Here is an 11,252-nt window from a genome sequence, read left to right on the forward strand (position 1 = left end):
TAATCCAATATCAACTCCGTTACTCCCATCTCTTGACTCTGAGAACGCAATGGAACCCCCTGTTTCAATGTGCACCAACTCCATTTTGCAGGGCTTTCCTAACCCAAAATCCATATCATATAGTCCCAGTTTAGGAGCTCCCGCAATGGAGGTTGGAAAACGTGACATGACCCATTTACGTACTCCCTGTCCCCAACTTGGTGCAGTTTTCAACAAGTCGCTTGATAACATATCTTTGATTCTCCAAGTGATTGCGTCTGAAGCAACCAAAACCCCTTTTTCTCCAAACAAATCTTGTTTCTTGACAGATACGATAACTGGAGCCATGCAGTTGCCAAAGTATGGTCCTGTTCGTTTCCTCATTCAACTGAGCCATTTGAATGAAGCTGAGCGCGTTGTTCGTTTAGACACAAAAAGTACGACTCATTCAAATGGCTCAGTCGAATGATTTTCGAAAATTTAGTTTTAATTTTGCAAATCAGTTGACTGAACCGAATCGGATCATTTGGCTGGAACTGGTTCAGTCAAAATGCGGAAATGTCGATATTGCCCTTGATAAAACTCAAATATTACAAACCTAATTTTGTTATTTTTTCAGTCTCATCGTTCTCTCTCTGCCGACAGACCTCTCAATCTCATCTTCTCTCTCGCCACCATGAAAGGAGCTTGAAGCTCTGACCTCACCGTCGCTCTCTCGCCATCTCTCTCGTCGAGTCGTCGTCTCTCTCGCCATCTCTCGCCGTCTCTCTCGCCATCTCTCTCGCCGTCTCTCTCGCCCCCATGAAAGGAGCTTGAAGCTCGTCGTCTCTCTCGTCATTTCTCTCTCTCGTCATCTCTCTGCCATCTCTCTCTCGCCGTCTCTCTCTCTCGCCATCTCTCTCTCGCCGTCTCTCTCTCTCTCGCCGTCTCTCTCGTCGTGTCTCTCTCGCCGTCTCTCTCGTCGTGTCTCTCTCGCCGTCATCTCTCTCACCGGTTTGATCTTCTGTGGGTCTGTTCTCTGTTCTCTGTCGAGTTTGTTTGTGGGTCTGTTCTCTGTTCTCTGTTCTCTGTCGAGTTTGTTTGTGGGTTTGTACATAGAGAGATCTCAAATGTTCATTTGTGTTTGATGAGCTATAATACTGCGGATTAATGAGCTTTAGATTTCTTGTTGTGTTCATAGAGAAATCATTGTGTTCATAGAGAGATGTTCATTTGTGTTCATAGATTAATGACCTTTAGATTTCTTGTTGTGTTCATAGAGAAATCATTGTGTTCATTGAGAGATGTTCATTTGTGTTCATAGATTAATGAGCTTTAGATTCTTGTTGTGTTCATAGAGAAGCTTTAGTTTATGGAACGTACTGACTCTGTCTCTCTTTTCAACTTGATTATAAACCATATGACAGGAAGCTATTGTTCTTCAAGAGTATTCTAACGCAAAGCTTGAGAAGGTATGAGCTTTAGATTCTTGTCTGTTTTTCTCTTTGTACATCTTCGTTGGTTAACCAACAGAGCAAAGCAACATTCATATTTTTTATAGCATTTTCTTAGTTATTTTTTTTCTTGGTCTTACATTTTTGTGTTGAACAACTACGAGTCTATTAGTACTTTAGTTTGCATTCAAACATTACATTTGAATACAGATATTAATTTCTGGAAAAGTATTTGTTTCTTTTAAATATAAGTTTATTTGCTCTTGTAGTGAACATTTTACTCTCATTTGACAGGTTTTGATTTTACGCTGCAATGACCTCTGTCCCTGGTACTGATGTAAGTACATTTTTTAACTGAATGGTTTTCTTAGTTTAGTTCCTCATACTGAATATTTGAATGGTTCTCTTAGTTTAGTTAAGTGATGTCTGTCTGTTGTTGTTGTCTCCTCATGTGATTTTTAAACTGGTATTGAATATTTGAATGCTATAAGAGTCTTGCATGGACTGATGAGCAAACTCGGTTCTACCTCAAACTGAGAGTTGAGGAGAAGCTGAAAGGAAATGATATCTGTTACTAAATTCTTTGTGTATTTGCAGAGCATATTAAGACTTTTAATTGAGGATGATGAGTTGGACTTGTTATTTGATGAGAATCAGTACATGTGTGCTCTTTTGGAGGAAATGGGTGGAGCAACAGAAGCTGATGCTGATAGGCAATTAGTCAGGACAAACCGAGGTGAAGGTTGGCGACGTGTGCAACGTTTTATGAATGGGTCAGAGGTACAATGCTATGAGATTCTACGCATGAACCAGGAAACATTTAAGAGTTTGTGTAAGGTGCTATCAGAAAAGTATGGGTTAAAGGAGACTCACAATGTTTTCGTTGAGGAGAGTGTTGCAATGTTCTTAGAGACGGTCGGACAAGATGCAACTGTACGGGCTATAGCAGAGCATTATCAACATTCAACTGACACTGTGAAAAGGAAGTTAGAACATGTAGTAAGTTCTTTCTTGAAGCTTGGTGTTTGTTTTTTTGTAGCTCTAAGTGCTAAACGAAGTCTGTTACTGATGATGTTATGTTACAGGTATTGAGTTCTCTCTTGAAGCTTGCATCAGATATTGTGAAACCAACGAGGAATGAGTTTGCAACAGCTAGTCCTTTTCTAGAAGGTAAACCGCAGTATTGGCCTTATTTTAGGAACTGCATAGGTGCTTTAGATGGAACTCATATTGCTGTCCGTCCACCATGTGAGAATAGTGAGCCATTTAGAGGTAGAAAAGGTGAACCAACCATGAATGTGCTGGCTATTTGTAATTTTGACATGAGGTTCATCTACGCTTATGTTGGAGTTCCCGGGAGAGCACATGACACGAAGGTGCTAACATATTGTGCTACTGAAGAAGCTTCTTTTCCTCACCCACCAGCTGGAAAATACTACTTGGTCGACTCAGGCTATCCAACCAGAACTGGTTACTTAGGTCCTCATCGCAAGACTAGATACCATATAGATCAGTTCAACAGAGGAGGTCCACCATCAAACACTAGGGAATTGTTCAACCGCAAGCACTCCGGTTTAAGATCAATGATTGAGAGGACTTTTGGTGTTTGGAAAGCCAAATGGAGAGTTTTAGACAGAAAACATCCCAAGTATAAGCTGAAGAAGTGGATAAAGATTGTGACAGCAACCATGGCCCTCCACAACTTTATTCGAGATTCGCAACATGGAGATACTGATTTTTCATATTGGGAAGGAGTGGAATCATATGAACAGCATGGTGATGATGAAGAAGAACATGTCGGATACATTCCGCAGGGTGATAGATTGATGGAGAGTGTGCGTCACTGTATTACTATGGAGATGGCAAGAGGAACTAGACTTCCATACTAGCATCATACAAGTATGTGTCTATGGTCTTTTTATGTTTGTAGGTATGTCTTTCCCATTGTTGATTGACTGACCAAGAACTCTTTGTATGGTTTATATGGCAGGTTGTTTCTCTTCTTGGATTGTTGTAGCAATGAGTGAAGAATGTGGAAGTTCTTGTTTGTGGTCCAAAGATATGAGACAGTGTGGAAAACGTATGACATTGTTTTCTTTAGATGGGTTTCTTTAAATTGTTAGACATCTTTTAAATTTCAGTTTTATAAACATTATTGTTAGTATTTGAATATCTACTTTGAACGGTTTGAAAGTTTATTAAAATTTGAATATATACTTTGAGTTGTTTGAAAGTTTATTAAAAAAAATTAAGGTTTGAGTATATTTTATGAAATAAAATTTTATAAATGTCAAAATGTTGATTTTAAAATAATTTTAGTGTAAATATATTTTATAATGAATAATAAAATTTTGTGTAGTTAAAATTGATATCAAATATATGATTAAACCAAAATAGGGGTATATATGTAATTTGGTTATTAAACTCATTTGAATGATTCATTTAAATGGAGAAACAAACATAAAATACATTCAAATGGTTCATTCAAATGACTCATCCAAATGGAGAAACAAACATGACCAAAATTTTGAATGGATCATTTAGATGGAGCACACAAATGGATCAGCTAAATGAATTCATCTAAATGGAGAAACAAACAGGGCCTATGTGGATGGTATCGGTTCTGTGTATTTGATACGATTCCTGCAATCCACATTAATCATCAAGTTGAGGACCTGTTCTTCTTTGTCTTCCTCTGTTTCACTACTGTCTTTAACAAGTGTCTTGATCAGGTTCACCCAAGTGAAAGCTAAAGTAACCACAAAGGTAGAAACAATAGATTGATTCTCAGACTGCTCTGTAACCCAACTCTTGAGATTGTCTATCTGATTCCGGCTGATTGTAAAAGTAGCTCTGGCCATGTTCTCAGGCGTGGGATGTGAGCCGTGTTTTCCAGAGTTCTGGCTCCAGAACCTCTCCAAATGTCCTGCGGTTACTTGGCCTGGATCCTTGATCATGCTTCTACAGCTGTGAATAGGAGGAGAGGGTAGGAGAAGCGTGGCAGGATCTCTGCCCATTGATCTGGTCAAAGACATCCAATACTTCATAAAATGAGTGAAAGTCACACCATCTCCTGCAACGTGTGAAGAAGTGTTTCCTATGCAGATTCCTCTTCCAGGGAAGATGGTGACTTGGATCACCATTATTGGCCGTGTCTGGATTCCCTCCGGAGAGACATGAGGAGGAGGTAACTTGGGCAAGAAGTCATGCAACACTTTGATGTCTTTAGGAGAATCGGTTATGAGAAGGTTGAAGTCAGTTGCGAGAGACTCAGCTACTGTGAAAAGAAGAGAGTCTTGGCCATCGTTGTAGCGTAAGTAGGGAGGGTCAGGACGAGGTGGGGTGATCAGGTTACCGGCGTAAGGGAAGAAATGTTGGAGAGTGGTGGAAAGTGATTGTTTGAGGTTAGGGAGGTAATCTTTGAGGAAACATTCAGTTGAGTTTTGGTAAGAATAGAAGAAGAGAGATTCGCCGAGTGGGAGAGTGAGCCACGGTGCATCAAAAAAGGTGAGAGGAAGAGTGGTGGATGGAACGGTGCCCTTCAAGGGAGAGATGTGACTGGTCTCAATGATGTTAAGAGATTGAAAATGAGCCATGGTGTGTAAGTTTAAGCTGGAAACGTGTTGTTCTTTTATAAAGGAAAAGAGTTCTGTGTATTGAGCGTTGAACCCCCGGGCAAGTAAAGTTGTGTAGTTTTTTGATTAGACGATCTCTCATGTGCCCCAACCTCCACAACCACCGTTATGTTTGGTAAGTTAATTATAAATGTGGGTAATATGGGCTGGAATGTTCATAGAATTGTATATTGGGCTTCCATACTTAAGGCACACTATATAGATTAGGCCTAGATGATGTTCTGTGATGGGGCTATGCTTAGTGATTGAGAGATCTCATTTGATTATAAAAGAAACATTACCTTTTTCTTTTTGTCAACAACATTACATATTGTTGCCTTTAATTACGTTTTGAAGAAAAGTTTTGTACATTGCAAAGGGGAAAAAGGTCCACAGGAAAATATAATCACTAATATTTGTTTAACTGTTTACATATCTCGAAATTCAAGCTGTAAAAAGGACACATTGAATGAAGAGTGAATGTAATGAATGTTTTTATTTGGTGTGGACCGTCTTCTTCAAGCTCATGTCACCTCTTTCTTTCTATCTAAGCGCCGCCAAACGCTTCTCCAGTTCATCGATTTCAGAACTACACAGATATATCAGAGTTTTGATTTGGACACTGAAATATATAGATATGCTGAAGTTGAATTATAGATAGAAGACGATACCATACCTGCTGCTGACATCTTCTGCATTCTTTCTCCCAATTTTACCTTTTGGAGCAGATGATAACTGCAGATGGATCAAAACAGAGTCAGAGAATCAATCACATCACATTGAAGGAACCAATGCATAAGAGAGTAGATGGTTAAAACAAACCTGTGATGCGATATCAATGCCGATTTCATCAAGAACCTAACAAGTAAAACATAAAAAAAAGCCTTGTTAATAGACCTTTGAAATCAATATTGATAGAACTGAACCGATGGGGAAATTGTAGTACCTGGTTGGTCAGATCCTCTGTTTCGTCTTCAGCCTCGTCATTGTCTAAAGCATCATCTATGGAATCTGACATCATCTCAGTCTGAACACCATACTCATTAGTTAGAACAAGTATTTTCTCGAGTGTCATCATGGAGTAAAAGAAGTCAGATGGATTGATAAAAACTTACAGTCATGTCCATTTGCGCAGACTGCTTTTGGAATTCTCTCATAACCTTAGCCTGTTTTGCTGGATCCATATTCTGGAAACATCAGAGAAACATCTACTTAGATGATCTAAACACCCAAAAGTTGTACTGGATTTAAGTTTCTTTCCACAGCAAGAAGACCATCTAATGACTCCAGCGAAAATCTGATATGTGTTACATAGGAATCAGACCTTGCTCATAGCTGTCATTGCCTTAGTGGCACCTTGGATTCCTGCAGCAACCGAAGTATGTGCATGCATAGCCTAAAACACCATAGTTTCCAATAGTCAATTTCCCAGAACAAGATTATGGAACGAGGGAAAGTTAGAATCAGCAAGACCTGTGTATGAGTGGCTATGCCTCGCAGTTGAGCTCGGCTACCTTGTAAGTTAGCTATCTGCTGCCTTAGCCGGATCAATTGCCGAGCAAGAGTCTTGGTGGCTCCCTACATTAAAAACAGAGGATATAAAACACATGAAAAACTAGATGATTTTACAGAAGCCAATCATAACCCTGTAATAAGATTTGATAATCCGAGAAGGAATGCTTGAGGAAACCTGTACCTCATTCCCTGTTTTAGCAGTTCTTTTGATCTCGAGAAGGAGCTTTTTCTCCTGTCATATTTGTACAAGAAAGAAACATATATAGTATGTGGGAGTTTGTATGTAGAGAAAATAAACTGAATGTTAAAAAACATTACTTCTGATTGCAGAGAAGAGATTTCCTTTTCGATTCCTGAAGCATCGGTTGATGAGAGACAACACCAAAAAAAGGGAACTTTCATCAGTTTGAGAAGAATTTATTTATATGTACATTATTAACATAGCTTATTCAGTTGAGACATATATGGAACTTAGTAGTTTTTTTTTCAATGAATGAAGAGAAGAAGAATACTGAAAACCTCTAGTAGCTTGAGTCATCTCTCTCTTACTCTCCCTAAGCACTTCTGCAATTCAACCCAAAAAAAAAAACAATACATTCAGATTCTAAGAGACATCAAATTATCTTCTATACACATTCTCGATGTCAGACGAAACCTAAGCCAGGTTCCAAAAAAAAAACATAAAAATAGGATCATCACGAACTAGCCATAAAATTACAGAACAATTCAAAAAAATTTAATGAACCCGAAGAAACCACATATATATGATCAATTCAAAAAAAAAAAAAATACAATCCGGTGTGTGTAAAAAGAGAGGAAGAGCTGGAAGATCAAACCTCTGGGATTAGGTTTCTTGGAGAAGATGTTCATTGTTTCTCTCTTTCCTTCCTTCCTTCCTCTGGATGTTGGAATCTGACAGAAATTTGGAATTGTGATCGAAGATGGTCTCTCAAAGCTTCACAACACGGAGACGGAGAGACTTGGCTGCAAAATTTTTGGAGGTCTCTCTACTTTATTTTGCTTATAATCGATTACGTAATTTTCACATTCCAGCTTGTATTATGATGATATTTGGTTTTACTGTATTTTTTTTTAGTTTTGAGCGCTATTTTATCATGAAAACCACATTATCTATTTTTTTTTATTTTTATTTTTAAAACGTAAAAATAGGCGGTTTATTGTTGTTGACTTGGGTCAAAGAAAAGGAGAGTGTAAAATTAAACCAAACCGCCGAGGAAATTCAATAAATATCTCTCTCGATAGTCCTTGGCTCGCTTCATCACTTTCCGGGAGAAAGAATTACAATTTTCCCAGTTTTCTCCGCCTCGAATCCTTCAATTGATCGGAGAGCTTAGTTCATTCTGGAAAGTCTTCCAATTACAGAAGCACTTGGTCTATTATTGGAAAGCAGATTTTTTTCTTATTCTGTATATAACTGGAACACTAGGGTTTTATCGAATCGATAATTGATTCGAGTAGTCTCGGAAGAAGTAGGACTTGTTGTTCTTAGTCATAGTCGATGAAGATGGATATTATTGTTGGAGTAGACGAAGATGTTCATTTATTAGATCCCGACCTCTTGCATCTCCCTTCTTTGTCTCCTTCTCCGCGCTCTCGTCATATTGCTGATGAACTTTTCTCCCACTGGCTCTCCCTCCCTGAAACTGCCTCATTGGTACTTCTTCCTTTTTTTTTCTTTCTGAAATATGAATCTGTGTCTCTCACAATTGTTTTCTCCGTAGGTCAAGTGTTTGATTGATGACGCTAAATCTGGAACACCAACTAAGAGTTACCCCACCACCATCAATGTTCCTGGTCCAACAACTGCTTTGCCATCTGTCTTTCTCAGCAACGGCACTCCCCCACGCAGCTCCCCTGGTTCTCCACGCTTCTCGAGGCAGAGAGCTAGCCCTCCATCTCTCCGCTCTCCTCTGAGATCAGTTAAGGAACCTAAGCAAGAACTCGTTCCTCAGGTTTGTTCTCATTTCTATTTAAACCCTTTATACTTGTGCTACTTGAAATGCACTTGCCTTTCTCGTTATTGTAATTGTCGTCTGGTTATCTATGTTTTTCTTGATTGGTCTTTGAAACTGAGTCCTGAGTCTTTGAAACTGTGGCTCTCTGTTTTTAAATACTCCTTATACGATGATATTTTTTTCTTTCTGCAGTTCTACTTCCTCAATGGGCGTCCACCAGCGAAAGAGCTAAAGGAGCAATGTATATCCATGGTTGATCATTTCTTTAGTAACTCTATTGACGGACTACATATCGATGGTAATGCTTTCTTTCAAGTTTTTGTTCCTCTTGAGGAATATTTAAGGAAACTCATGTTATCATTCATATGCCTCTTGCAGAATTCAAATCTGTTACGAAAGAAGTCTGCAAGCTCCCTTCTTATCTTTCTCCCGCGCTTTTCAGAAAGATTGATACCGGTTGCAGCGGTGTAGTTACAAGGTAGCTCCATGCGTGTTAACTTTTATGTATAATAAGTTTGCTCATAGTAGTTGAAACGCATGTATGGTGTGTTTATGTGTATGTTTTCTTCTCTTTTTTTTTTTAGTTTCTGGCACCTAAAAGTTCATTTGAGTAGTTGGTGCTTTACTAACGTTTGCTGATTGATCTGCCATTGTCCTCAGGGATGCATTTATCAAGTATTGGATTGATGGAAATATGTTGACTATGGACACAGCCTCCCAGATATATAATATACTAAAGCAGCAGGACTGCAAGTACCTCAGACAGGTCTTTTTGTGATTCTTCTACCGCTTTTCTGATTTATTTTCCAACAATTGACTTCTCTTTTTGTCTAAACCATAGCACTAAATATTTCTATCTTTTCTTGGATTTGGCCACAGGCAGACTTCAAACCACTTCTGGATGAGCTTCTGGCAACACATCCTGGCTTACAATTTCTGAACACTACATGCGAATTTCAAGAAAGATATGGTAGGACTCATTTATTTGTGACAGTGATTTCATGGGATACATGTGGTGAAGTCTAGGGGATTTTTCTTTTCAATGTTAAATAAGACGTTTATGCAATTTTAAGTTAACCCGCATCTCTGGCTGTACAAATTTTCATAAATCGTTTTTTCTGATGCTACTTTTATGGGCATTGTCAGTAAAGCGAAAGAGCACCGCAAATATCTGAATTTTTCTTGTTATTTACATTTGGTACTAGTACTAACGTTATCCTTCATTGATAACCCAGCTGAAACGGTCATCTACAGAATATTTTACTACATTAACAGATCCGGAACTGGCTGCCTTACTCTTAGAGAGCTGAAACGCGGAAATCTTATTGCTGCTATGCAACAGCTTGATGAAGAAGACGACATCAATAAAATTATTAGGTGAGTTTGTTTTTCTTTTTTTCATACCCTTTCAAATAAACCCACAGGAGATGTATAATGTATTACATTCGAGTGGCTTTGTCACATATATATCATTAAAACAGTGCAAAAGGAAAGAGCTATATGGTTATGGTTTATGCCTTCATATGGTTCAATCATTCACAATCATGTCGTCTTTTGATTTTTCAGGTACTTCTCCTATGAGCACTTTTACGTGATCTACTGCAGGTTCTGGGAACTTGATGGTGACCATGACTGCTTTATCGATAAGGACAATCTCATCAAATATGGTAACCATGCCCTTACCTACAGGATTGTTGATAGGATATTTTCTCAGGTTGGTTCCCGAAATATGGTAAAGCTACGTTATAGTCTGACAGGACGCTTTTCACTTGATGTTGACCCATGTTGTGGCTATGTTTCTATCTTAGGCTCCTAGAAAATTTACGAGCAAAGTTGAAGGGAAGATGAGTTATGAAGATTTTGTATACTTCATTCTCGCCGAGGAAGACAAGTCATCTGAGCCTAGTCTTGAGTACTGGTACACAACAACACTCCCCTCCTTGATAATATTGGTTTTTTTTTATGAAAGAATTCCCATGGTTTTAAATTACAAAATCATGATTTATATACTTCAACTAAACTAAAACCAGTGACATATATGGACATCTTTGTCCGCTGATATTGTTACAGCCACAGGATCTCTGTTTATACTGACAGGCTATCAGAACCTAAAACACTCATGTTGAACCTCTGTTATGATATACTATCAGGTTCAAGTGCATTGACTTGGATGGAAATGGGGTGATCACTCCAAACGAAATACAATTTTTTTTCGAAGAGCAGCTGCATCGCATGGAATGCATAACCCAGGAACCTGTTCATTTCAACGATATCCTATGTCAGATCATTGACATGATTAAACCAGAGGTTAGAAACTATTCATATGATCGTTTGATTTCTCCGAGCTGTTTTTTATATGGTCGTATTACTTGACAGGAGGAGAAGTGTATCACCCTCCAGGATCTGAAAGGATCCAAACTTTCAGGAAACGTCTTCAATATACTCTTCAACCTTAACAAATTCATGGCTTTCGAAACACGTGACCCTTTCCTCATTCGCCAGGTAAGTTTGGCTTTTTGTAGGACAAAAATTTATGACTATATTAACTACTAAAAGCAGGTGGTTGGGCTTATTGTAGCTTAAAAAAAACTATGTTTTGTATTTAATTGTTGTAGGAACGGGAGGATCCAAGTTTAACAGAGTGGGATCGCTTCGCTCAGAGAGAGTATGTGAGATTGTCAATGGAAGAAGATGTGGAGGAAGTCTCAAATGGGAGTGCGGATGAACCACTGGAA

At 38.5% G+C, this 11,252-nt stretch overlaps 4 protein-coding genes across 6 annotated transcripts; 2 read left to right on the forward strand and 2 right to left on the reverse strand.

The window, feature by feature from the left end:
• The first annotated feature begins 348 nt into the window (after nucleotides 1-348).
• LOC130506469 (uncharacterized) lies at nucleotides 349-3,624 on the forward strand. Of its 3 annotated transcripts, XM_057001123.1 has the most exons (6): nucleotides 349-988; nucleotides 1,386-1,430; nucleotides 1,707-1,749; nucleotides 2,010-2,411; nucleotides 2,498-3,311; nucleotides 3,403-3,624. In XM_057001123.1, exons 3-5 carry the CDS (start codon nucleotides 1,726-1,728, stop codon nucleotides 3,299-3,301), a joined length of 1,230 nt encoding a protein of 409 aa, XP_056857103.1. In that variant the 5' UTR covers nucleotides 349-988; nucleotides 1,386-1,430; nucleotides 1,707-1,725; the 3' UTR covers nucleotides 3,302-3,311; nucleotides 3,403-3,624. The 3 variants fall into 3 exon arrangements, with proteins under 3 accessions (XP_056857103.1, XP_056857102.1, XP_056857104.1); XM_057001122.1 differs by lacking the exon at nucleotides 349-988 and having other exon boundaries at nucleotides 1,040-1,430; XM_057001124.1 differs by lacking the exon at nucleotides 349-988 and having other exon boundaries at nucleotides 1,040-1,430; nucleotides 2,010-2,408.
• A 235-nt stretch (nucleotides 3,625-3,859) lies between these two features.
• On the reverse strand, nucleotides 3,860-5,023 carry LOC130506470 (coumaroyl-CoA:anthocyanidin 3-O-glucoside-6''-O-coumaroyltransferase 1). The gene has a single exon (XM_057001125.1). The coding sequence runs from the start codon at nucleotides 5,006-5,008 to the stop codon at nucleotides 4,016-4,018; it is 993 nt and encodes a 330-aa protein (XP_056857105.1). The 5' UTR covers nucleotides 5,009-5,023; the 3' UTR covers nucleotides 3,860-4,015.
• Nucleotides 5,024-5,411: 388 nt separating this feature from the next.
• LOC130506471 (vacuolar protein sorting-associated protein 2 homolog 3-like) lies at nucleotides 5,412-7,615 on the reverse strand. Its single transcript, XM_057001126.1, has 11 exons — nucleotides 7,378-7,615; nucleotides 7,061-7,105; nucleotides 6,860-6,894; nucleotides 6,723-6,773; nucleotides 6,500-6,604; nucleotides 6,351-6,422; nucleotides 6,142-6,213; nucleotides 5,973-6,053; nucleotides 5,849-5,884; nucleotides 5,703-5,761; nucleotides 5,412-5,615 (listed from the first exon to the last, which is right to left on the reverse strand). The coding sequence occupies exons 1-11, from the start codon at nucleotides 7,409-7,411 to the stop codon at nucleotides 5,570-5,572; spliced, it is 636 nt and encodes a 211-aa protein (XP_056857106.1). The 5' UTR covers nucleotides 7,412-7,615; the 3' UTR covers nucleotides 5,412-5,569.
• A 186-nt stretch (nucleotides 7,616-7,801) lies between these two features.
• LOC130506468 (probable serine/threonine protein phosphatase 2A regulatory subunit B''epsilon) lies at nucleotides 7,802-11,246 on the forward strand (the record flags this gene model as incomplete). The annotated part of the gene is made up of 12 exons (XM_057001121.1): nucleotides 7,802-8,216; nucleotides 8,284-8,514; nucleotides 8,710-8,815; nucleotides 8,896-8,995; nucleotides 9,178-9,283; nucleotides 9,397-9,487; nucleotides 9,753-9,894; nucleotides 10,084-10,231; nucleotides 10,326-10,435; nucleotides 10,668-10,824; nucleotides 10,894-11,019; nucleotides 11,133-11,246. Coding segments are annotated over exons 1-12 (1,587 nt in total), but the record flags the coding sequence as incomplete, so codon positions are not given.
• Nucleotides 11,247-11,252: the final 6 nt, after the last annotated feature.

This window comes from Raphanus sativus, unplaced genomic scaffold, assembly GCF_000801105.2.
Source record: "Raphanus sativus cultivar WK10039 unplaced genomic scaffold, ASM80110v3 Scaffold3274, whole genome shotgun sequence".
Lineage (NCBI taxonomy): Eukaryota > Viridiplantae > Streptophyta > Magnoliopsida > Brassicales > Brassicaceae > Raphanus > Raphanus sativus.

Excerpts from the sequence above, each read along its gene's own strand:
- LOC130506469 (XM_057001123.1), top strand. The coding sequence starts at position 1,726 with ATGACCTCTGTCCCTGGTACTGAT. Across the intron at positions 1,750-2,009 it reads CCTCTGTCCCTGGTACTGAT|AGCATATTAAGACTTTTAAT; the intron begins GTAAGTACATTT and ends GTGTATTTGCAG. Across the intron at positions 2,412-2,497 it reads AAAGGAAGTTAGAACATGTA|GTATTGAGTTCTCTCTTGAA; the intron begins GTAAGTTCTTTC and ends GTTATGTTACAG.
- LOC130506471 (XM_057001126.1), bottom strand. The coding sequence starts at position 7,411 with ATGAACATCTTCTCCAAGAAACCTAATCCCAGAG. Across the intron at positions 6,423-6,499 it reads GCATAGCCACTCATACACAG|GCTATGCATGCACATACTTC; the intron begins GTCTTGCTGATT and ends ATGGTGTTTTAG. Across the intron at positions 6,214-6,350 it reads CAATGACAGCTATGAGCAAG|AATATGGATCCAGCAAAACA; the intron begins GTCTGATTCCTA and ends TGATGTTTCCAG.
- LOC130506470 (XM_057001125.1), bottom strand. The coding sequence starts at position 5,008 with ATGGCTCATTTTCAATCTCTTAACATCATTGAGACCAGTCACATCTCT.